Source organism: Canis aureus, chromosome 23 (genome assembly GCF_053574225.1).
Source record: "Canis aureus isolate CA01 chromosome 23, VMU_Caureus_v.1.0, whole genome shotgun sequence".
In the NCBI taxonomy this organism is placed as follows: Eukaryota; Metazoa; Chordata; class Mammalia; order Carnivora; family Canidae; genus Canis; species Canis aureus.
The window spans coordinates 45697284-45722761 of record NC_135633.1 but is presented as its reverse complement, the minus strand read 5'-3'; the positions used below and the strand labels follow the sequence as shown (position 1 = coordinate 45722761).

Here is a 25478-nt window from a genome sequence, read left to right as displayed (position 1 = left end):
CTCATGAATAAATAAATAAAATCTTAAAAAAAAAAGTCTAACATATTCTTTGAGACAGTGTCACCTAAAGGGCAGATGTATTTTTCCATGCTCTCTGCAGACACAGTTTAATGATCTGGTTATTGCCATTATAGTAAATTACTGACAACACCACTCCCTGAGGACAAAAATATGCCTATGACATAAGAGGTAATTTCAGACTACACTTCTGGTTTACACTTGCCTTCTTGCATGCACCGCTAATCTCACTCTTTGGTTTCCCAGTGGAATCTCAGGATGGAGGGACAGGCACAAAGCTCTCTCTGTGGACTCCACATCCCTGCTGACCTTGTCCCACTGGGTTGCCCATGTCATTGGATACAGTTCCTGTGTTTCATGGAAAGTTTTTTTTTTTTTCCTAATCACAACATGCTAAGTAGGTTTTAGAAAAATGAACTCTTCCCCTCCACCAGCATCCTGTCCCATAAATAATCTTGTAATGAATTCCTTTTCGAACTTAGTACCAAGAAAAAAATAGTCTCTCTCAATGAGTTGGTCTCTATACCAGACAATAAAAGCTATTTAAACCCATTGGGTTTCTTTTTGTTTTGGAATTAAATGAAAGGAGACTTTCAGTTTTCCTGCCAACATGCATGTAAGAAAAACAGATGGATAGAAAATTGCAAAAGAAGACCGGAGGGGAAATATTCATCCATTCAACAATATTTATTAAGCATATATTACATGTGACTGGTACCACAGAAGGATGCATTAGCACTGGGAACAACCATCACCACTACCACCATCAACATTTATTGAACACTATATGCCAGGTTCCATTCTATGAACTTTACATGTATTAAATCAGTAAGTGGTTATGCTAAGTCTTCACTCATTTAAACTTACCAAAAAAATGAGGTACTATGGTATTAGTCTCACCTTTTGACAGATGAAGAAACTGAGGCATATCAAGATTAAGAAGCCTACTCAAGGTCACACAGTGAGTGGTGGCATCACCACATGAACACAGAAAGTCCAGCCCCGTGGCTGGTGTCCTTACTGTTTTCTATGCCTCAAGACAGGCCTTCACATTAAGAAAGTCACCATCTATTTGGGGAAATGAGATACAAAGTTAAATAGGAAACCAAGAAAAAGACAACAGTGCCATGCAGGTTACCATAGATGCTAAATAAATGATATAAAGAGGGGCACCTGGGTGACTCAGTTGTTAAACATCTTGCCTTTGGCTTAGGTCATGGTCCTAGGGTCCTGGGATCAAGTCCTGCATAGGGCTCCCTGCAGGGAGCCTGCTTCTCCCTCTGCCTGGATCTCTGCCTCTCATGAATAAATAAAATCTTTTAAAAAATAAATGAAATAAAGAAAAAGAGCAAATGAATTTCAAAGGAAGGAAGGGCACAACGAATGCAGTCAGAGATGACTTCTTACTTCTTGGAGAAGACAGAGTTGAGGTGGGATTAGAAGGATGTGCATGACTTCGATGAACACAGAGAAACCGAAAGGTTAGTTAAGGCTTAACAAGACTTTGGCATCAAGGCATGGGGGTAGAGACCACACCAGCCTGTGAAAATAGAATTCTTTCTCTCTCCTTTTTTTTTTTTTTTAAGGATTAATTAACTTATTTGAGGCATTGAGGGGCAGAGAGTCTCTAGCAGTCTTGAGCACAACCCTGAGATCAGGACTGAACTAAACTCAAGAGTTGGACACTCAACCAAATGAGCCGCCCAGGCACCCCAAAAATAGGATTCTAGGTAAGGAAAAGTGAAAAGCTGAATTGGAAAGGATAAGCAGGAAGCAGAGTATAAATGATCTGATGTACAGATAACTCATCTTGGGATAATTATTACTTCCACTTACTGAGCACTCGTGATGCACCAAGCACCACAGAAAATGGTCTATATATAAAGCATCCTTTTTAATCCTAATGGGATCCCCATCACCTCAGATACAGCAAAAATTGTAAAGCACGTTTGCAAATGACTACGATTCAGAAAGCACTGCCCTGCTGCATCCCATTTACTCTCCACATAACCCAATGGGAGAGGCACTGTCTCCATTTGACACACAGGAAAATGAAAACTCACATAAGCAATGGGTACAAGGTCACCCAATATCTAAGTGGCAGGGCCAAGGTTTATACCCAGATTCTCAGGCTCCAAAGCCCCAGCCCCCCGCCAGCAGCAGCCCTTGGATGAGGAAGGCAGCATGAGAGCCACAGGGTAGCCACACTGGAGGACACAAGAAGGACAAGACACAACTGGGAAACACAGATGGAGCCGTTGGACAATCAGTCATCTAGGGTCACATCAAAAGTCAGGGGAGGAGAAAGCTTTGGTGAGAGAGGATCGACAGTGTGGCACCCGCCACAGAGAGGGAAGGTTAAGGATGACAATAAAGACCAAAACCTCTGAGGATTTGAGAATCCTTAGTGAGGCTTCAAAGGGCGATTTCCACTGAGGGTTTGGCAAGGGAGGCAGGTGACAAGACTGACTGGATACAAGCAAGAGGGAGCTGAGACAGACACAGGCTTGTTGGAGAAGTCTGTAGGTAAAGGCAGAGGTAAGGAGGCTCTTCGTTGGGAAGCAGGGCTCACAGGAATCAGCAAAGGTGGTCCTGCTGCCCCCCACACACAACCCAGGGAAAGGGGCAGGGTGGGGAGGGGTTCTAGGTCTCTGTGCGTGCGAGCGAACATTCTGAGGCCCAGAGGCGTCTCAGGGGCACAGTGCCACCGAGCACCAGCCCAATCCCTGAGGGCTTCTGGGCTGCGAAATCCCTCAGACCTCAGGGACCTGAGTCACCTGGTGCTGATTTGTCACTGAGCGGGGAGGAGGAGCTATGTGCCGACCATGATGATGGTCTGCTGAACATGAACAGAAGCTTCGGCACTCATCAGCAGTACTCTACCCCCTTCTTCCCTCCTTCCTCTCGCTGTCTTCCCAACTCCTGTAGGAGTCCACAAGCACCTTCTCAGAAGCAGTTCAGAGGCCTGGCAGGTACAGGGGGTCCATTAACCCCCTTCCCAGTATTAGGACTGCACAAGGATTTTGACAAGACAACTCCACAGGGCCAGAAAACCAGGAGGTCCCAGCCAGGACCCCCAAGACCAGGTGGGGGACTGCACCATGGCCAGGAGAGTGGCAGCAGAGGGAGAGTGTATCTGTGCCCTGAGAGTGTGCAGAAACACAGAATGTTCCAGAATGCACAGCTGCACAGAGGCTTTGCAGTGGGCTTGGGATGACCAACCAGGTGAGAAGGACGGGAATGTGGGAGATGCCACCAAGGTTAGTTTTAAAGAGCACACACAATGGATCCACCAGAAAGAGATCTTGCGGGAGGGCGGTGTCTGCGTGTGCCAGAGATCAGGCTCCTGTGCATTTGCTTCTTGCTTTTTTACAGGCTGCAAGTTCCACAAACACCAGGATCACCTCTCATACTTTTGTCTGCTACAAACCTAATGAAGACTCTGCATATGATAGGTTTCTGGTAAGTGGTGGCCGATTAGTATGCTGGTGATCATGATGGCACCAATGGCACAGAGGAGCGGGACAGCAAAGAGAATGACAGTGGTAGCACGTGGAGAAGAGTCAGCCTGGAATGAGGGGACCTCTGCTGAGAACACAGGGGACGACGGAAGGGTACATGGGGCGTTGGTATTGGTGAGTTCTCTGCCATATGTGGGGGACGTGGCAGCAGGACCATAAGGAGAACACAGTGTGCAAGCCTCCAGAGGTCACAGTGCCAGGGAATTTAGGAGAGAGGAAAGATGCTGGGAAGAAATGAAGGCTGTGTGGAAGCCAGCCAGGGTTAATGGGACAGGCCAGATCTGTTTAGTCCAGGGTTGTAGTTTTTATACTATTTTACCCACAGCCATTACCCATACATAGTCCAGGGGCAGGTGCAGAGAAAGAACTGGTGAGGATGAAGGGGGCAGGGGCAGGGAGGCTTGGCATTGCAAACAGAATTGAAGCGCCTCTGAGACCAGGTGGGCAGGGGCTGAGGTTGGCAGGTGACACCTCCTGGCACTGCTCCTGAAGAGACAGTGGGTACAGGTGAGGAGCAAGACAGGCTCAGGGGACGTGGACCGGGGATGCTGGAGGAGGGGGGGGCACCCACACGAGGAGGGGGACACAAGTGGACAGTGGAGTTAGGCAAGCTGGCCACCAAAGACAAAGTGGGGAGAAGTGGTCCAGGCCCTGAAACTATGCTTATCCATCTGTCTGTGCCACTGAACTAGAGTCGGAGCCGGTGGCCAACGATGCCTGTGTTGCTGCACCTAGCACAGAGGCCCTTCGCACCAGGAAGCCATTGGTAGTTGTGGAAAGAATGAGCCCATCTGACCTCTACAACAATCTCCTGATGGATATAATTTCCTCCAGTTTGCAACTGAGAAAGAGAGGCCCCAGAGAGAACAGTTTGTCCTTTGGTGCTGCTCCAGGATCTGCCACATGGAAAGGTGGCCATCTAGAAGGATCATCAGAGCAGTTATAAAACTTCTCAGTGATTCAGGAAGGGTGGAGTTTCCCCCCCTGGAGAATCTCAGGCTGAGGCTAGAGATGCACTCGCGGGGCTGATTCAGATGAGACCCCATGATCAGGAGAAACCCAACGCGCTCCCCCCAACTCTGTGGCGATAAAAAGGCTATATTGTTTGGGGAGTTGTTTTATTTCCAACGAGAACTAAGTAATCAAATGGGCTGAAGAGTTGGTGTTCTAATTCTGTTTCTGCCCTGAACTATGATGCGCACACAGGGACACTGAAAACATGCTGTCGTCCTCCTGCCCATCATGAAGTGGTAAGAGGGCCTCTCCTTACAGGGCATATGAGAGCAGCCGACAGTCGGAACATCAGATAATCTTATCAGACCTGGAGCTGGCTGGTGCACACAGGCCCTCAACACACTCGCACACACTAGAATAAACGAGATCTGAGGCCTTGGCTGAATGCTGAGAGAATGTACTCACCATGGAAAATACCCAGCTTGAGGAAAAGGGCTGCCTTTCATAAACGTAGCAGGACCAGGAGAGCAGATGAGGGAGCATTTGAGGAAGACTAAACCCTAAGACCTTTCAGCTCTCAGGAAAGGGATAAACCGAGCTCTGACCCACCCATTTAAGAAAAATAAAATCCTCCCTGTTTGGCATCCAAAATATTCTTTATCCTCTTGGGAATAGAAACAGCTTTAGAAGACTTAGTAGGATTTTTTATTATTATTATTTTAATTTCTTCTTCTTCTTCTTCTTCTTTTAAAGAGAAATGCAGGGCTTTCCATGCCCTGAACTTCAGCACTCAGGTGGACTTCCCTGTCCTCTGGGCCCTCCTCCCCATGAATCACCCTTCCTCTGGGCCCCCCTGGGCCACTCACACACCTTCCTGCCCCAGGGAGGAGCCTGATTTTCAGCTCTCCCTCCTGCTGCTGGGCACCCTGGGCACACTGTCCGTGCTCAGTGTGTGCAAAGCGAGCCTGAGGAGGTGCAAAGGCAACTGGGGGAAGTGTTCTCTCCTCCTATGGTCAGAGGATGACAGAACAGAAGAAATAATCAAAGGATGTTCCTCTTCCATTTCAGACTTTTCTTTTTCTTGGAAATATAATATAATATAATATAATATAATATAATATAATATAATATAATATAATATAATATATAAAATAAAATAAAATAAGAAAGAAAAAAGAAAAGAAAAGAAAAGAAAAGAAAAGAAAAGAAAAGAAAAGAAAAGAGAAAAGAAAAGGGAGAGATTAAAAAAAGGACCAACCCAAAACTGACCACACCTGCTGTCAAGGGACTCCTGGGAGAGGCCAGTGGGTGGCCCCGGGGACAGACAAACTCCCCATGGGCTCCTCCAGCTGCTCCTTCTCACAAAAGCTCTAAGTTTCAAGCTCCTTCTGGGAGCCTGTGAAAATGTGCCGAGAACTCCTTTAAGTCCTTCCAGAAGTGCAGCACCTTCTCAGGTTACATTGTCCTTGCTCTTCTTGGGTTTCCTTCCTCATTACTCACTGAAGCTTGTTTTCTACTCTGTACTCCGCTTTCTTTTCCAGAGCAATTATTCTTAGCATGTGACTGTGTTGTACAGAATTCCACAAAGTCCATTAAGCTAAGATATTTCCATTTCTAATTTTTTCCACCTTCTGGGTTCAGACAAGATTAGAGGTTCTTAGGTCTGGCTGCATGTCAGAATCACCTGGAAGCTTTAAATAAAATATGTCCAGGCCTCACCCCAAACCAATTAAATGGGAGTTCTGGCATCAGGAGAAGGCTGGGAATCAGGATGTTTTTAAAGTTCTCCAGATGATTCTAAATTGAGAACCTGCTGAGCTAGATCTCTATCAGACTTTCATTTATCTTATCAGGCTCTGGTGGAATTAACTCTTGCTCAGATGGCTACTACAAGAAATTAGTGATATCTCCTTAAATCAGTAGTTTTCAAAATTTAGTTTCTATCAGAAGCACCTTGGTCCTTGTTAAGAATGCATATTCCTGGGCTTCACACCAGAGATATATTCAGTAGGTCTGGAGTGGGGCCCAAAAGTGCATTTCACCACTACCCCAGGTGACGCAGATGCAGAGGCTCCATGAACCCCACACCTAAAAGCAAACGTTTAAATCACCTTTGGGTAGTGCCCCAGCTGGGCTTAACTGATTCACATGATATTTGTGCTATGTGAGAGTATTATCCACAAATTCCAAGAGTTGTGAAGATAATACCAAGGGAGAGAACAAAGTATTAAAGGGCCATTTAAGTCCCTCCACCTATCAGACCAGTTAATATTCTGATCATTTTTATGATTTGTAAACATGGATTTCTTGTCTTATTCACATATGAAATGAGAAGTCCATTTTTGCTAATTTACACTTTTTTTTTTCATTTTTTTTCTGCCCCCCCTCAGTAATTTATACTCTTTTGAGCATATATTACTACTCTAACATCTTCAACAGCACCCTATATTTCCTGGTTAAATGACAAACAGGCATATTTGTAAGGCCTCCTACCCACAAAAGTCCTCCTTTCTCTTCTCTCAAATCTTCCCTTACATTCAACCACAATAGGTCCACCCCTTCCCAACCACATCAGTTACATGGATGTAATATACATGCTTCCCTCTGCACTCCCTCCAGGGGCCTCAGTGGTAGGGGTGCTTCCACAATTCCTCTCTGCTACTTGCGTGGGTGCTCAGTAGCACCCATGGATGGGCCTGTTGCTCAGGCCCAGCCTCACAGCCTCCCATGCTTGGGGTGGGGGGAAAGGGAGGAGGTCTCCTTTGGCCTCACAGATCCATTCTCCACTCTTCTCTGCCCCACTCTGTGCCACAGGAGGCTGACTTTTAGGACCCACATCATCTGAGCTCTCTTGCCCTCTGGCTTCTGACTGGAGCAGCCAGTGCGGGGGGAGGGGGGAGCGGGTGTGGAGAGAAACCAGAGTACTTATTCCTTTGCTCCCCATCCCCCTAGCTGCTGGGGTTCTGGCTCTGGCTGAGTCTCTCTACAGTCATGGCTCTCACCAGGCTCCCGCCTGACCCCACAGGCTTGGGATGGTGACAGCTTCCCATAAATGGCTAGGCCCTAGGAGCTTTACCAGATCGTGTTGACTCCCTTAATTCTCCGTAAATAAATTCTTCATTCAATTCTGTTGGTTAAACTACTTTGAAAGTTCCATTTGTTTCCTGCCAGGACCCTCGATACAACCTCAATGAGTGTTTTCCTGAGACCACAACTGGCCCAGTCCTGGGAGACTGATTCCACCTTGGGGCCTCTGTGGCATGACTTACACACAGAGCTGGTACACAGACCAGTTCTGTTGAGCAGTGAAGGTCACTTGAGTCATTGTCCAATATGGCTGCCCAGACTGGGGTCTCCCAGACAGCCATCAGCACATCAGCCCTTGTTAGTCAGTGTGCTATAGTTAACTTCTATTTCTAAATTGACTGTTTCAAATACTATCTCTGAAAGAGTAGCACTGCTTGCCACTTGACCCCCTCCTACCCACCTCCTTGCCAGTCACAACCAAGGGATGGCCAATCTGGCCAGCAACCAGTCAGCTGGTTCTCTTGGGTTTTCAATCCAAGACACTCAGAGACTGACAACAAGCGGAGTGTGAAGGTTGCTATATGCAGTTTAGGTGTGGTAGCCAGGCTGACCCGTGGGAAAGCTGGAAAACCCTTAAAAGACCAGGAGGGTAGGATAAAGACTCTGAAGACTGTGAGACCATTTGGCTTCTAGAAATTTCCCAATTCTGGTTCCTTTGAGGCCTGTGTCTACCTCTGTTCCTATGTCTGTGAATCTACCAGTGATCTGTTACAACAGACCTGCCCTTCACCTGAATGAGCTCAGGTAAGCTTATGATTCATGCATCAACTGGCCTGAAGCATCAGGAGAACCCAGCAAGTCTCCTGTGGGAGTTGGAGCAAGAACCTTATAGGCATGGAAGCTTCTAGGCATCTGGGTTAAATTTCAGGAGCAAATGAAGAGACAAGGCCATCTTGGTTCTAGACGTCTGGGAACAGACCAGAGGCACACCCCTGGGAGCAGAGAGAATGAACTTCTACTGAGTTCCTCAACAAAGAATGTATCAATGGGCAAAGTAACATGGAAGATAGTGTACAAGCCACTGAACTCAGAGAAAAAGCAGGGACCAGTCACAAGTAAGGTAGGAATGGAGCAGGAGTATGAATTTTTGTTTTTGACTAGCTCAACAGTTTTATTAGAGAAATCCCAGATTACAAAGTACTTTAGAGTTAACATTGGGATCCTTTTTTTGTCAGTACAACACTGACAAAGCCCTGCTTTTATTGCATCTGCTTGGCCTGACCGGTCTTCTCCCATTGACCACCTTAAGAGTCTGACCTCTCACTTCCCCGGAACAGGCCAGGAAACCATTTGAGCAATGATACTGAGTCAAATATAGGACCATGATGACCCTAAGCCTGGCTGTCTCCACGGCAGGCAGGTCTCGGAAGTAAAGATTACTTGTTGGTTCAACATGCTTATTCTATATCTACTGAGTGCTTAGACACAATGCAGGGTGCCTTTTGCATATGCCGTCACACCAAGTCTTCCCAACTTCTCTGTGGCATAGGGAAAATTTATTAGCCCCATGCCATAGGTAGGGGACTGAACTCCATGAGATTCAGTAACATTTCCAAGGTCACACAGCTGGTAAATGACAGGACTCAATCCAATTTTATCTCTCTACAAGACCCACTTTTTTTTTTTAAGATCTTTAAAATTTATTCATGAGAGACACACACAGAGGCAGAGATATAGACAGAGAGAGAAGCAGGCTCCATGCAGGGAGCCTGATGCAGGACTCGATCCCAGGACCCCACGATCACGCCCTGAGCTGAAGGAAGATGCTCAACCACTGAGCCACCCAGGCTTCCCCAAGACCCACTCTCTTAACCGCTCTGTGTGCTCGCTCTATCTTTGCCCCTTTGGGGCTAACAGTCTAGTAGGAGATAATTAAGTTGGTCATGATCTGCCTTCCTGACTTAAGGTAACAAGACACGTGCATGAGGGGACTGGGTCTTGTTCCAGGACCGTGTCTTAGACTCCTATTTCTTGGCTTGGCACTGAGAGAACTCAACAAATGGTTTGAATGTGGATGAGAATGACAACACCAATCAAAGTGTCAATCGGCAACTGGGTGTCTGACGATGCATTCTTGGCGGTGCTAAGATTCTAGACCCGCTGACCAGGAACGGATAAGTGAAAGGGCAGATAATAAACAGGATGGGTTTGCAAACACCTGCCATCCTATGCTTCCCTCTTAAATCCCAATTCACTGACAGAGAACAAATTTATGATAAGGTCGTCTCTGACTAGCTATGACCACATTTCATTACATACCTGAATGAGAGGAAATACTCTGGTGCTAGGAAAGGCTCAGAGCCTATCTCCACACAAGACGACAGTTATCAGAAATAGCCTTTCTCAAGCTGACAAAATTGATCCTTCATTGTAAACATCATTAGAGAAGGGGACTTGACAGCCCTCAGGTCCTTTCCCACAGCATAGGAACTCTGTCAGGAAATGGCTTGTTTCCAACCCAAACTCTCCTGGAACTATTCAATCTTCCCCTCCTGTATTTGGCACAAAAGAGATAGCTTATGCTTCTCAATGCTGTGCAATAAATAAGATCTGAGGCTAGTAAATATGCCCTCGGGCAAAATCATTTCCATTTGTTCAACCTTTTCTCCTGGGTTTTATGAGTATCACTCCTCTTCAAGCTCCTTTAAATATGAGAGTATGGGGCAGTGGAGCATGGGAACAGAACACCAGATTAGAAATGAGGAGACCTGTCACAGCTCTGCCACTGACTGGCCTCCTGACTTTGGGCAGGCCAGTGAGTCCCTGGAAGAAGACAATGATCACCACCGCTGAGGAGCACAGGAAGGGGGCAGGTTCTTTCAGGCCACCTGTGAGTTGCGTAGACACCGACTTGAAAAAATATTATGAAGTAGACTTTGCATTTGAAGGCCCCAGGCCTTCTGTTTCTAAATGAAATAAATTATTTCTATACATGTGCAAATCCACTCATTGGAGAGCCTTTTCACTTTCCCACTCCAGGGCTATGATGGTCCTTTGAGGGGCTTGTCAGCTGTGGCTTCAGAGTCCAAAGGGGTGTTGAACCCTGTCGACCAGAATAAAGGGTCTGAGAGCCTATATGCATCTCAATGTGTAAAAGAAATTTCTGGAATGTTAGTGTGCGTGCGCACACACACACACACAAACTGTAAAGGTTAGTTGTCTGTGAGAAATGAGATCTTTTTCTTTATACACTTCTAAAATGCTCAAAAAATATTTTTACCATAAGCACATACTACTTTTATAATCCTAAAAACCCTTAATATTATAAATGATGGCCATCACCATACATTAAAAGGGTTAGTTGAAAATTGTTTGCAGATCTAGATCTAGGGCTGGCAGGCTGGCAAAAGGACTGGGATTGCTCACCTTTCAAATTTCACTGTTGCCATTCAATCCATATTTTTTAAGTGCTCAACATCCAGCAACATTTCCTAATTACTTACAAAGTGCTGGCATGATGCTAGCCCAGGGCCTGGCCAGCTACCTCCTGTGAAGCCAAAGTCAGCCTACCACCAGTTTTCATAAATAGAGTTCCCTTGGAACACAGCCACACTCATTCATTTATGTATCGTCCAGGGCTATTTTCCTGCAAAAATGGCCTAGCTGAATAGTTGCATCAGAGACTGTATGGCTGGGACGCCTGGGTGGCTCAGCAGTTGAGTGTTTGCCCTAGGCTCAGGGCATGATCCTGGAGTCCTGGGATTGAGTCCCACATCGGGCTCCCTGCAGGGAAGGGAGCCTGATTCTCCCTCTGCCTCTATCTCTGCCTCTCTCCCTCTCTGTCTCTTGTGAGTAAATAAGTAAAAAGTCTTTAAAAGAGAGAGAGAGAGAGAGAGAGAGAGAGACTGTATGGCCAACAAAGCCTAAAATACTTACTATTTGGCTATTTGTATAAAAAAGTGTGCTGGTCCCTGTGTTAGATAATGAGGATCTGACCATGAGCAACTAGCCTGGCACCCTGCCCTCATGGAACTTAGCATCTAGTTGGGTGGCACTCAGTCAGTCACACAAATAAACAAATAAATGTATAATTGTAACATACTAGCAGAGGAAGGTTATGTTTGGCACTACTAGAGAGTATTCTGAGCAGTTGACCTATTTGGGAATGTCATGGAAGACAAAAAAGCAAAACGAAATAACAGGTACATAGGCCCTTTGATGGTAATTAAAACAACAGCAGCTTCACTCTCACAGAAATAAGCCTCTTTGCCAGAGGTAAAGGCCTAGCAATGTGGGCAGCACCAGATAAAGCTGGGTGGGGAATGGGAGACACATGTGCAGGACTCTGGAGACCACGATAAGGACTTATCTTTATATGAGGAGAATGGGGAGCCCTGGAGGCTTTCCAGTGAGGCTGTTGGAGGCACGATGGGATTGATGATCTGAGACAATTTCTGGCTTCCAAGGGGAGTAAGTTTAGAGATGTGAGTAGGAGGGATTAACTACTGGGGAAGCTGTTTTGCAGAGGCCTAGAGGAAGATGAGGGGAGCTTGTACTTCCAAGTGTAGATGGCAGGGATCACAGGGAGGTGGTCTTTCCAGTTAAGGTGTAAGAGCAAGGCCACCACCCACCCCGAACAGTGCACTTGGCCATGAAGAGGTATCTGTCATCATGGATACCATGGCTCCAGATACAGTAGAAATACTCCAGAATGAGAAAAGACCTATGATGGTTCATAAACTCAGCTTTCCCTTCCCTAGGCTTCTGTGCATTCTGAGATTGCAGCAGATGACTGGTCTTTCAGAAACATAAATTACATGACCTCTTCAGTCATACATCCTGGTCAATTCACTCAAAACACTGATGTGATTGATATGGGTCAGCTTCTTCCCTCAGTTAGACATATTAAAATAATGGAAAGGGGACTTCCTGAAACCAATGCTACCATATCCCAGAGACACTGGGCAGGCTCATTCCCCAAGCTGGGTTGATGCCAGGTTACCTATGACAAAAGGGCAAGGCAAGAACCTGCACAGGGGGAGGACTTCAGTTTACTAACAGTCATAAATAAAAAGGATTTCAAGGACATGGGGTGAGCGAAGGCCCTCCCCTGGTCCCAAATTGGGATGTACTACATTGGTGGAGTAGGAAGTGTCAGAATGTGCTAAATTCAGCTGCCTTTCCTTCTCTGGGGAACCAGGCTGGGTGCATCGAGGGACTCTTGAGCATCCTAGGGCAGAAGGATGGATGAGTTGTTCCTCTATCTCTGTTCCAGAGGTGGGGCTCTGGAGGGTGTGGTTTGCTTGCATCCACTCCCCTCGGGCAATTGCCACCTGGTCCAGAACGGAGCTGTCCTCATATTCCTGCATGGCACCAGCCTACCTGCAGCCACAGCAGCCCCACGCCCCCACAGATACAAGAGCTTTCCCTTATCCTGGCCATGCTCACCAAGACTCAGGGAACCATCCTTGTTGCTTGACAGAGTTTTTAGATGATCCATCCCCACCCCCACACCCTGCCCCACCTTATGCAGAATGTCTGTTTGCATAATGGCCATCAGAACTGTTCGAATGGATCTTGAGCAAAAGGGAGGGAACAGCACCCTCAGCCCCTTACAGTGCTTAAGGCTCCCGTAACCTGCTCTAGCTACAGCACGAGGGTGCACCCAAAGGCCATGAGCTTTGACGGTCACTGGCTGTGGGGCTGGGCACACTCTCTGTTCTATAGAATCTTGATAAATGAACGTGCAAACTTTGGCAAGAGGAGCTTCACCAAGGAGAGGTAAATAGGAGCTCTCCCATCCACTAACAGGTTGGCTAACAGAGGAGGTTCCCTGTGCTCTCTGCCGTCAGACAGCCCCAGCTCCCACCCTTCCTAGCTGTGTGGACATGGAAGGGTAATTCAGCAGCCTCCTCTGTCCAAGGAGCATAGCCACAGCGCCTATTTCCTATGTCTGTCATGGGAATTACATGAGATCACAGGTGAAAACATGCCCAGGGCCGTAAGTTAGGACCCAGAGAGTTCACGGCCCCTGCCTGAAGCTCCGCTGAACACTGAAAGGCAGAAAGGCATCTCGTGCTGAGCACTGAGCACGTCTAACACACCTGCTGCTCTTCGTCTTATTCATGGTAACTCCATTCTTCCAGTTGTTCTGGCCGCAGTCCTTGGAGTCATCTGTGACTCCTCCCTTTCTCTCACTCTTCGCTCTTCCTTCAAAACATACCGAGTGCTAGACTGCCACCACCAGTGGTCCAAGCCACCACTGTTTCTTGCCAGATTATCTGGCCTCTCTGTTTCTGCCTTTGAGCCTACACAGTCTGTTCTCAATGAAGCAGCTGAAAGGATTCTACTAAAAAATGTAAGAGTGTGTCAAAAACCCCCTATTTAAAGATGGCACAGTGGCATCGGGTCTCACATAGAGTAAAAGCCAAGTTTCTTACCAATAGCCCAGAAGGCCCTGCATGGTCTGCCATCTCCCACTCCATCTTTCTGACCTCACATCCCACTACTCCCTCATTAATCCTTCTCCTGCTACACTGGCCTCTTCCTCAAACATGAGGAACATGCCCGCCTCAGGGCCTTTGCACTTACTGTTCTCGCTGCCTGGAACATCCTTCCCCCAGACACCTGCAGGACTGGTTTTGTCACTTCCTTAGGGTTTGTACACAAAGTCACCTCCACAGTGATCCTTCCCTGAAAACCCTTTGAAAAGGTCACCTTTCCCCTGATACCTCATATCCTCTTGCCTTGCTTTATTTTTCTTCTTAGCACTCTATTTAACATGCTATGTCTTTTATTTATTTATTTTATCACCTGTGTCCTCTACTGGATAGTAAGTAAGCTCCAAGAGAGAAGGTATTTTTGTCTGATTCATTGCTCTATTCCCAGGGCCTAGCACAGTGCCTGGCACATAGCAGATGTTCAAATAACTATTTGTTGATTTAGTGAATTAGCTGACAGAGGGCCCAGGGCTTTGGGTGTTCCTGCCAACTGAAACTCAATCAAAACCCAAAACCCAAGATTAAGGTACAAGTTGCCTAGAACATGTAATTTAGCTTTGATTTTCAAATGCTGTTTCATCCATCTGTTTACTCTGCAACCTGGGGAAACATACCCATATTTTTCATTTTGATGCCAAGTGTAGGACATCCTCAGCCTGACCTCTAGGGATTGAACCACACTTCTGTCTGACATTGCGTCAAGAGAAAGTGTGCCAGGAATACTAATGGTGCTTCTCTTTTTGGTTCATGCCATGACTCAGTTTCTTTTTTATTTCTCCCTCTTGTCAGTGGCCAAATAGATTAGCAGGCAACAAATTATTGCTGCTGTAGATGCCAAGTTCTGTGGGGTGATAGGTTACATGGCCACTCCTGGAGACATGATACACGGCTTGAAGGGGGAACACATCTTTGAAATAATAGTAATTCTAGGAGAAAGAGCAGATCACAGGAAGCAAAAGCTACTGACAAGTAGGAGGATTTATTTTCTCACATTCTTACTTGTACTTTAAGAGTTTCACTGACAATTTAAAAGGAAGAGAAATTTAAAACCCAAGAATAAAATCTTTACTCAAGGAAAGCAAGGTTGAACCACCATGAGCTCATAACTGAGCTAATGACCATCTGAAGTGGGGATTTTCAGAATGGTCCATTCAAAGCAAGACCGCAAATCATCCAAAGAACTAGATGAATTCAGTAAAATAAAATGACAACCCTAAGTCAATCAATTTGGAATCTGGAGAGAAAATAATACAAATGCAGTTGTTGGAAAATGGCACAATCGAGGAGAAAGTACACTTAGGACTTTGGAACCAGGCAGCCATAACCTCCAATTCAGGCTCTGCATCTAGCAGTTGTAGGACCATGGGGAAGCGATTTAACCACTTGGAAGCTCAGTTTCCTAGACCATAAAACATGGCCCATAACACCTACTTATATGAATGAGTTAATTTGTGAAGACCCTCATACACAGTAAGGGAATCAATAAATGATAGCTCCTTTCCTGGGCCATCCAAATTTAAGTCTGAACTGAAAGAATGGTGTACAGATCTGTCACCACTGAACTGTTTCAGAACAAAATATCCCTAAAATGTTCTGCCAATGTAGGGCAAGTACCTTTACTTGCTCCTGAGAACAACCACAAATCAAACAGAAACGTTGAATTTGGGATCCCTGGGTGGCGCAGCGGTTTGGCGCCTGCCTTTGGCCCAGGGCACGATCCTGGAGACCTGGGATCGAGTCCCACGTCGGGCTCCTGGTGCATGGAGCCTGCTTCTCCCTCTGCCTCTGTCTCTGCCTCTCTCTCTCTCTCTGTGACTATCATAAATAAATAAAACAATTAAAAAAAATAAAAAATTAAAAAAAAAGAAACGTTGAATTTAAAGTTGAAGAAAAAGCCAGGAAAGGAGAAAAATACAAGGAAAGATGGCCTTTGTGACTCCTGTTTTTGCTATTTGCACCTCAGTAAGGAAGAAATTGAGAGTGACTAACTTTGGATTCATCCCTTTGAGTCAGCGGCTTCCCAGACTTACCCAGACTCAGCACAATAGATTGCAATGCAATTGCTCACTGCTTGTTTTGTGACAACACACCTCTTGGTGACTCAGGGCAGGGAGGGTGGAGGTATCTCTGGCACTGATTTTATTTTTGTTTTTTCAGTCACCTAAATCCATCCTTTCATCCACCCATCCACCCAATCTGTCACCAAAGCTCTTTCTAAGCACCTGTTGTACAAATGTGAAACATATGCCTGCCTAGTGTTTGAGAAGATACACACATGGATGTTTTACATTTTAAGAGAGTTGTAGTTGTAGAATTTCAGGAGTCACCTGTCTAATCCAACATTCAGTGTGTGTGTGTGTGTGCGTGTGTATTTGTGTATATCTTACACCTATTATAGCATGTGACTCTTGATCTCAGAGTTGTGGGTTCAAGCTCCACACTGGGTGTAGAGCTTACTTAAAAAATATAAAAAAGATTTTAAGGTAATAAAAAAAAAAAGGGAGGGAGCTGAGTCAGCAGAGCATGCGACTCTTGATGTCAGGGTTGTGAGTATAAGCCCCATGTTGGGTGTACAGCCTATGTAAATTTTTTGAACATAATAACACTGGGGTGCCCGGGTGGCTCAGTCGGTTAAATGTCCCACTCTTGATTTCTCCTCAGGTCATGATATCGAGCCCCAAGTCAGGCTCTGGCTGGGTGTGGGGCCTGCTTGGGATTCCCTCTCTCCCTCTGCTCCCCACTCCCTTCACATTCCCTCTTAAAAAAAGAATGTAATAACACCTATTGGAGTAAGTCTTTAACAAAATATACACATTAACATTTCCTAAGACCTTACCATATTCCAGGTACTGTGCTATATGTTTGTGTGTGTCACTTTGGACGTTTGTCACAACCACTATGTGAAGTTAAACACTGTAGTCACCTCTAATAACCAGATCGGAAAAACGGAACTGGAAGAATTTAAGGTCACACAGCCTGTAAGTGGCAGAGCAGGAGGTCTGAATTCAAGTCCCCCAACCAGAAAGTATGTATCAGAATTGTCCTGTTTGCTGCACAGAGACTTAAGTGTATGATGCCTTCTATGCATCTGTTCTCTGATATAATGAAAAAGGGACTGATGTTAGAATAAAGGCTTCACAGTTTCCCAGTGTGTGTAGGTAAGAAGCCACTGACAGGAATTAAAGACCCAGAACCTAAATGAGGATCTAACTTGTGATCACTGTTCAAATGCATTTACTAAGATTTGAAATACGGCCTCACTAGGCCCTTTAGGGACAATGATTTTGTAGTTAACCAAAATCTACCCTTTGCTCCAGAGCCACAGACCCCTAAGCAACATTGACATGGCCAAGTATGTGTTCCCACTTATCCTACAGAAAGAGAAATGGAGTGGAAATTATGATCCCCATATAAAAGATAAGAAGAATTAAAGCCCTATGATCAACAATGCAATGGATCTACTGAGGTCAAAGAATCTCCATGATGTATTTAAAAAGCACTTGACTAAGAGAAAATAGTCATGAGTTCAAATTCAAGTTGTGTGACACTGAGCACATCACTTAACCCCTCTGAGCCCATCTGCTCATCTCTACAATAGAAGACAATGATATCTACCTTGGAGTATTTTTGTAAGATTAAATAAGTATAAGCTGAATAGGACGCCAGATCTGGTCAGTATTCATCTTTATAAAATGGAAGAGTCTTAGATGACGGCCTCCAGCACAAATTGACAATGTACATTGGTAAGGCATCACTGATCTCTTATCCAAAAATTCTTCCATTCAATGGAAAGGTATTGAAAGACGAAAAGGTTTGAGGCTCCCTGTACTAAACCAGAACCCAGTTCTCAAGTCCGAAGTCTTGACTGGAAACCTTCTAAAGCATCTCCACCATGCCTAAGGGGGAACATTTTCTCATCTTTTTTGCCTTTTCCCCATTCTCAATTTAAAGGGGACCACATTCCATATAAAACCTACAACAGCCCACTGATTTCTCTGCTTTCTTTTCAAGTTCTCATTCTGTCCCTCAAAAGATCCCATTTATATTCTTCCAGTGTGGGTGGACATGGGATCCTGTATCTGACACCAAAGAGCTATTGTCCAGAGAAGAGAACCAAATCATTTGGCGTTGTTTCAAAGGCCAGAGCTGGGAATGGAAGGTTCCAGCTCTGCATATGGAACGTGTCTGCATTAGCAGCTGCTGACCAGCTATGGGGCAAGCCTGTGAAGTAGTACATGTCCCGCCAGGAAAGCTCAAGCACAGCATCTCACCCACTGCTGCCCGATTAAGCCTAATGGTTGAGACGCCCTGTGTCCCGGGCACCAGGAACGTCAGCATGACGAGCAAGGGGCAACATTCATCTCACAAGGGCTCATGCTGAAGAGGCCAACACACAAGCAGGTAATTATAAAAAAATGTGAGGAGTGCAAAAAAAAAGTGAGACATTATCAGAGCACTGAGCACTAGACCTAAATCAGAGGGCTATTCTTTCTAGAAGAGATGACACCTCGGCAGTCTTAAAGGATGGAGGAGGAGAAGCAGAGAGGGACAAGTTGGGGCAGCACACAAAAGGGATTCGGGGCAAAAGGAATGAGCATGAGGGAAGAAGTGACAAACAGTACTGTTTCTAAGGGGCATGCCAGGCAGCTGGATGATGCTGGAACATAGACTGTGAGGGTGGGGTGGGGTGAGGTAGGGTGAGAACCAAGGCTGGAGTTGGAGCCAGGATGCAGAGATGAACTGTGTCCTGTACATGTTAGGCAGCCAGCACCTCTGAGGTTTTAAGCACAAGAGTTTCCATGATCCTTAACCCAGGAGTTCCCAAGGGAAACTGCAGGAGAGCTGTGAAAGCTGCTGAATTGGGCTTTGGGAACCCCTGGGGCCAGTGCAGCCCTGCCTGACTCATCATTCAAGGCAAACACCAAGCTCCTTTGGCCTCCTGCCTCTTCCTCCCCTGTCTGCTGGGCCTCTTACAAAGCTGACTGGGTAAAAAGGTGATCTGGGCACAAGGCAAGCATCACAAGGTGCTCCGAAGCAGCCAGAAGTCCACGGTGAGCCCTGAGCATCTTTCTGCAGTGGGAACCTTGGTCGGGAAGCGGGCCGCAGGAGGGTCAACTCTGATGCAGTGTGCTCCAGAGCCCTCCTGCATCTCATCTTGCAGCTTTACCTCCTCCCTGCCTTCTTCCTTCCCTCCCTCCCTCCTGATACCCTCTGGCTCCTGGCTGACCCCCCTGAGGCTGAGGCTGGAAGGAGCGGGACACCAGCCCATCTTGCAGGGAAAAGCATCAGCTGCCACCACCACCCTGACCTCCCCAGCCAGGAATTCTGGCCTCCTGCCCTTTTCCAAACCACCATTTTTCTGATCTCTTGAGCTGCCACTTGGAACAATATCCCCCCTCCTTCCCCATCCTCCTTCACCTCCCTAGTGCCATTCCTCCTTCTACCGAAACTCGAAACTCGATCCTTTGGAACTCCTTCTGTAACTGCATGGTGGCTCTGCCTCCCTAAGTCTTCCTTAATCATCCTTCACACCCGCCCTCTCCCTTCCCTTATTCCCTTTTATTCTGAACCCTTGAGTTTACTGTAGCCTACATACTTCCACTGGTTTAGCAGCTCTAGCCACTCCCTGCACACTAATCCCTGAACATGCATTTCTCACTCTTGGTGATCCCTCTGCTTGGAACAGCTTTGTCTCTCTTCTGAGCCCTGCCTCATCCTCCAGGCACAGCACAAATGTCATCCTGACCCTAAGGCTCTCCCCTATCACCTCCAAGATGGATTCAGTCTCATAGGACTCTGTTTACCTTTATTAAAGTATAGGTTTTGCTTGTGTCTTGATAGCAGCTAGTACTTATGTGCCAGGCATCTTCAGAGAACTTTATATAGTAACTCATCTCATCCTCAAGGCTGCCCTGTGATTAGCTCCAAGATAACCTGCCCAGGGTTACAGCTAGTCAATAAAGGAACTCATTCTCAAACACACACACACACACACACACACACACACACACGGCATGGCTCTAATCAGCTGTTTTGCCACCCCTCTGCCCAGCACGCTTCACCTGCACACCAGGAAACCATAGAACCCGAGAGCTACTCTCTTGTCTCCTGGCACCCTCGGTGTCTGGCACCCAGCAGGTGATTTCTAGATGGGCTCTGAGTTCAACTGAAATATGTTTAGCATGCATTCCTGTGTCTTCTTCACATGCATGTTCTGTCTCCTTGAGCTGTCCATGAGATCCTCAAGGAGAAAGGACTAGATCATCCATTTCTTGACAGGTCCACAATTGTGATGCATAATAAATTGGGGGATATGCAGAGAGCTTGAGGGGTGCTGGGGGCACACTAATTTTAGATTAATGTATGTCTGATGTTTGTACAATTTACAAAGGCTTGTTCACACCAAGGTGAAGGCTATGGATTGGAGGCAGACAGGAAGGTATGAAGATTAAGGTACAAGATGGGGTGAGACCCAGCTAAGCTCTCCAAGCTAGAAATATCTGAATGACATTACAGAAACCATAACCCAGGGCTCTGAACGAAGCACCTGAAAGCCACAGTCTGTTCACCCATGTGGTACTGGCCAGCCGTGGCCATCAGGAGTGGGTGGGCTGAGTGAGTAGCTCTGCCCCCTGCGAGGGTGGCCACTGAGGCTGGGGCAGGTGCAGGACCCAGTGGGAGGCTGGTGAGAGGGGAAGGGCCCGCCAAAGGGGAGCCTGGCTGGGTCTGTGGGAAGGAGGCCAGAGAAGCAGAGGTGGGGCGGGAAGTGTTGAGGCAGGTTGAGCAGGGCCTCTGGGGACCTTCCGCAGTGTTCGGTCACCCTCACCCGCCAGTACGGAGCACTCATGACACGTCTCCAAGTGGTCTGGTAATGCAGACGTGAGGAGTCACGTGAAACTAGTTCGCCCTTCCCAGTAGTTGGAGATGGTTTCCCTACCATTTGTTACTATCCCATAGCATTTCTAAAAATATGTTCCTCTAAAAAAAAAAAAGAAAAAAAAAAGTACCTCTATTGTCCTAACTCAACACGACCTCATATGGAATTTATTCGATGTCCTGCGCATCACGGGTTTTCAGGCCCAGGCGGCCCACAGAAGAGAAGGTTTTCCACAGCGGAAGGGGCAGCGACCTGGCCTAAACGCCGGGCCCATCTCACCGGCTGGGGAGGCCTCCACAGGCCTCGTCCCTCCCCGGGGCCTTCACCTCCTCGTCCGCAAAATGGGCATGAACCGCCCGCCCGCCCAGGCCCGGGAGCTGCGGCAGCGCCGCGCTGGGGCCGGTGAGCGCCCGGCCTGGCCCCGCGGAGGAGCCGCCGAGACGTCTGCCCCGGAACCAAGGGGAGGGTCTCCGCGCGGGGGGCAGGGCCGCTGCGGCCGGGGCGGGGGCGGGGGCGTGGGCGCGGGGCGGGGCGGCTCGCAGCCGGGGCTCACCTGCGGCTCCACCAGCCAGCGGGGCTCGGCGCGGGCGGCCGGGGGGCGCGCGGGGGCGCGGAACGCCGAGAACACGGGGGCGCGGGCCCGGCCGCTGTACAGGGTGGCGAAGCGCTCGGCGCCCCCGAAGCGCTGACAGACCTTCAGGTGGGCCGCGGCCTCCAGCCCCGCGGGCGGGGTCCCGGCGTAGAAGAAGCGGTCGCACTCGCCGAAGCCGGCTTCCTCCGGGCCCACGAGCCGGCCGTCCAGCGGCCCCGCCAGGGCGAGGAGGCCGCCCAGCGCCAGCCAGCGCGCAGCCCGCATGGCCGCCTCGGGGCGGGGCCGGGGGCGCGGGGCGCCGGGGGCGCGGGGCTCTGCGGTCCGGGCCGCAGCGGGAAGCGGGAACCCGGGAACCCGGGCGCGGCGCGGCGGGGCAAGTGCTGAGCGGGGCGGGGCGGGGCGGGGCGGGGCGGGGCGGGCCCGAGGTCGAGGCCCCGCCTCCCCGCCTCCCCGCCTCCCCGCCTCCCCGCCTCCCTCCCGCCCGCGCCGAAGATGGCGGCGGCGGCGTCCCCGGGCCCCGCCCCGCCCCCTCCCTGCGCGCGAGCCCGGGGGCACCTCCGAGGCGGCGGGGGCGGTCCGGGGCCGCAGGGTGCCGAGGGCGGCGGGAGGCCCGGGCCGCGGCCGTGGGGCGAGCGCGCACCGAGCCCGAGCGCAGACGAGGGAAAGGCGGGGCGGGGCGCGGCGGGGCGCGGCGGGGCGGGCGGGGCGGGGCCGCGAGGCTCCACCGGAGCGGTCGCGCCGTCGGAGTCCCTCCCGGGCGGCCCCGCTGCCAGGCCGAGAACCACCACCGGCGCCCGGAAGGGGCGTCCCCGGCCCGTGTGCGCGTTGGGTCGGGGTTCGGTTCCTCACCGGGGGCAGCGCCCCGTCACCGGCCCGCGTTGGGCCCTTCACCCCGGCGCGGAGCCCGCGGCCTCCCCGGAGAGCCTGCCCTTAATCACAGAAGCGGGTTATTAAAAGAATAATTAAAAACGGAATATGGAGCATTGAGAAACTGGACCCCTTCCAAAGAGAACATTTCGTGCTAAGATCGAGCTCACTTCTGTAAATGGCCCAGCCCTCGCGCCTAGGTCCTGGGCCACAGGGTGCCCGTGGCTGGCCCCGGCGAGCTCTCAGGGCCGCCCGCTCCGGGCCTCCAGGCCGCGGCCTCCGTGGGGCTGGTGCGCGCTGCAGCCGCGTTCCCTGCTCTCTCCCAGGCGATCGCCTCGGCTTCCTCTTTGCTACCGACTCTCGTCTCGTCTCACAGGGGAGGGATCTTCAAACCGGACCCTGTTGGACCTCTGCACTCATCCCTCGGTGGAACATCAGTGCACAGTCTTCGGCAAAGAGCATCACTTTTCCTCTTTCCTCTGGCGGAGGTGGAATAAAATGACATTGTATTTACAATCCAGTTGGCTGGGGCTTTTTCCAATTTGTTTGAAAACAGGACGCAAACTAGATACTTCTCCACGCCCCCGTTCCCACCTCTGTGCTCTGCTGACAGTTCCTCCCTGGCCACCCCCATCACCACCTTAAACCAAGCCAGCCTAAACTCACCCAATTCATATCCCTTCATCCCCTCCAATTCATTCTCCAGCTTCAGTGACTTCCTAAAATAAATCTGATGTCACTCAACTCTTACAGCTGTTCAGCTGCTCTCCACTTGCCCAAGGATGCCACCCGTCTCCCCCTACCTGACCCTGTGACCACTGAGATCTGCACACCCCCACCCCACCCCTCAGCTCCAGCCTCCCACCGACCCCCTAAACGCTCAGCAGTACTAAGCAGTATTGGATTCTTTGCCGTTCCTCAAATGGCAACGCTCATTCTCGGGCCTCATAAACTGCTTCTGCTGGGCTGGACTTCCCACCACTCCCACATTCCTGTCCTTTCACCCCTTTCATTTACACCCCCCAACTAATGATCTGGTTAAACATTAGTTCCACAAACCACCCACCTTCCTGACAAGCTTGCCCTCCCCTGCCCCTGCCACTGCCCTACATGAGGTTAAGGGCCCCATTCAACTGTGCCTGCCCAGCCCAGTATATCAGCTTGTACCAAACTTTTACCCTCCCCCTTAGAAATACACATAGTGCCTGTTACAGGGTAATGAGTCAGGAAATGAATGAATGAAAGAAAAAACCCTGCTTCCACCCAACTTTATGTGAATTCTCATTGCTCTAGCTCCTTCATTCATTTTCAAATATTTTTAAAACATCTATTATGGGGATGCCTGGGTGGCTCAGTGGTTAAGCGTCTGCCTGCCCTGTCCCAGGGTCCTGGGATCGAGTCCCACATCCAGGTCCCCACAGGGAGCCTGCATCTCCCTCTGCCTGTGTCTCTGCCTCTCTCCCTGTATCTCTCATGAATAAATAAATAAAATCTTTTTTTAATTTTTTTATTTATTTATGATAGTCACACACACAGAGAGAGAGAGAGAGGCAGAGACACAGGCAGAGGGAGAAGCAGGCTCCATGCACCGGGAGCCCGATGTGGGATTCGATTCCGGGTCTCCAGGATCACACCCTGGGCCAAAGGCAGGCGCCAAACCGCTGCGCCACCCAGGGATCCCAATAAATAAAATCTTAAAAAAAAACAAAAAAAAAAACACCGTGAGCAGCCTTTGTGCTAGATGTTGAGGATTCATGGGGAGCAAAGTCAGATGGGATGTCTGCTCTCCTGGTGTGGCACTCGAGCTACCATCTGATTACACAGGTCATCAGGACAGAAAGCAGAAGGTAACAGATCCTGGGCACCTGCTGTGCCTCAGAGCAGAGAAGGCAATGCTGGGAACTTTCTGTAACATCGACTGCTTTCCAATGCAAGGTTGGCATGCATCGATGCACCACAGGACAGAAATAGGCAGGGAAGACACATAAGCAATTACAAGACAGTAGAGGAAGTGCTACATGCTATGAGGGCCCAGAAGGCTAACCAGGGGAGAAGAAGCTCTAGAAAGACAATGGGTACACTGGAAAATCACACTTAATGAGGAGACCTGTTGAAACAATGGCTCACAAACTAGAATCATAATTAATTTTTAGCCAATTTCTTTGGCTCTCCTCTCTGGATCATCTAGCACTTGTACAAAATCAACAAATAATGAGGAAGTTAACCTCATTTAGATCTCTAGGAGAGATGAGGAGGCTGAGAAGTAGCTCCTGTTTGGATTAGAATGCCTGATTTCTTTGCCTATTAATGACTAAACCAAGAAAGCAGGCCTGGCTCACCACTCCAGTGAGTGGCAGAAAGCTTCGGAGTCCAAGGGCTGTTGACACCCAAACGAGCAGAAAGTTGATGCTCACCTAAACTTGGGGCAGAACTGTCTTCTTTCTAGCAAAGCTAAACTTTAGATGATGTCTAAAAGTAATAATTAGACAACTTCTCTTCTCATGGAAGCAACATCCATGTGTGCACATACATACTGGCTCCCCATGGGCCTGAATTAAAAAAATTCACCCCCTCCAAAAAAATTCACCCAGCCCAGGGAACTAACTGCTGGGCATTTCTGGGTTGTTCAACTGCTTTCTGGATATTTGTCCAGATGTTAAAGGATTACTTCAGGCAGGAATAACTTTGAACACCATAAGTGGAGAAATACTTAATTTATCTGATACACCTCAAGGGTGCCTGGCTGGCTCAGTTGGTTAAGCGTCTGAATCAGGCTCCCTGCTCAGTGGGGAGTCTGCTTCTCCCTCTGCCCCTTCCCCCACTCTTGCTTTCTCTCCCCCTCCCCTGTGCATGTGTGCTTCCAACGCCCGCGCTAAAATAAATAAATAAAAATCTTTTTAAAATTTTATCTGATATACCTCAATAAAAAGAATTAATAGATAAAAATAAAAATAGATTTTTCTGAAGTTTTTTTTTGGCTTTCCGTACCTATAGGGAGAAAAGTGTAGTGGTTATGAGCTTGAACTCTGGAGTGAGACTGTCTGAGTTCAAATGCTGGATCCTCTCACTGGCTTTGTGATCTTGGGCAAATTGTTGAACTTCTCTGTGCCTCAAGTTTCTCA

The 25478-nt window shown here is 48.5% G+C and overlaps 1 protein-coding gene across 3 annotated transcripts in view; it reads right to left on the bottom strand.

Annotated features, from left to right (window-relative positions):
* Positions 1–25478, bottom strand: part of ENDOD1 (endonuclease domain containing 1) — a 44264-nt gene that overhangs the window by 5292 nt on the left and 13494 nt on the right. Inside the window, exon 1 of one of the 3 annotated variants that reach the window (XM_077867509.1) lies at positions 21451–21768. The exons of 1 other annotated variant lie outside the window; for it this stretch is intronic. In XM_077867509.1, the coding sequence (XP_077723635.1) occupies positions 21451–21753 (303 nt within the window). In that variant the 5' untranslated portion in view covers positions 21754–21768. Of the gene's footprint in view, positions 1–21450; positions 21769–25478 lie in introns of those variants that run through there. One more of the 3 variants, XM_077867510.1, reaches the window with a different exon arrangement.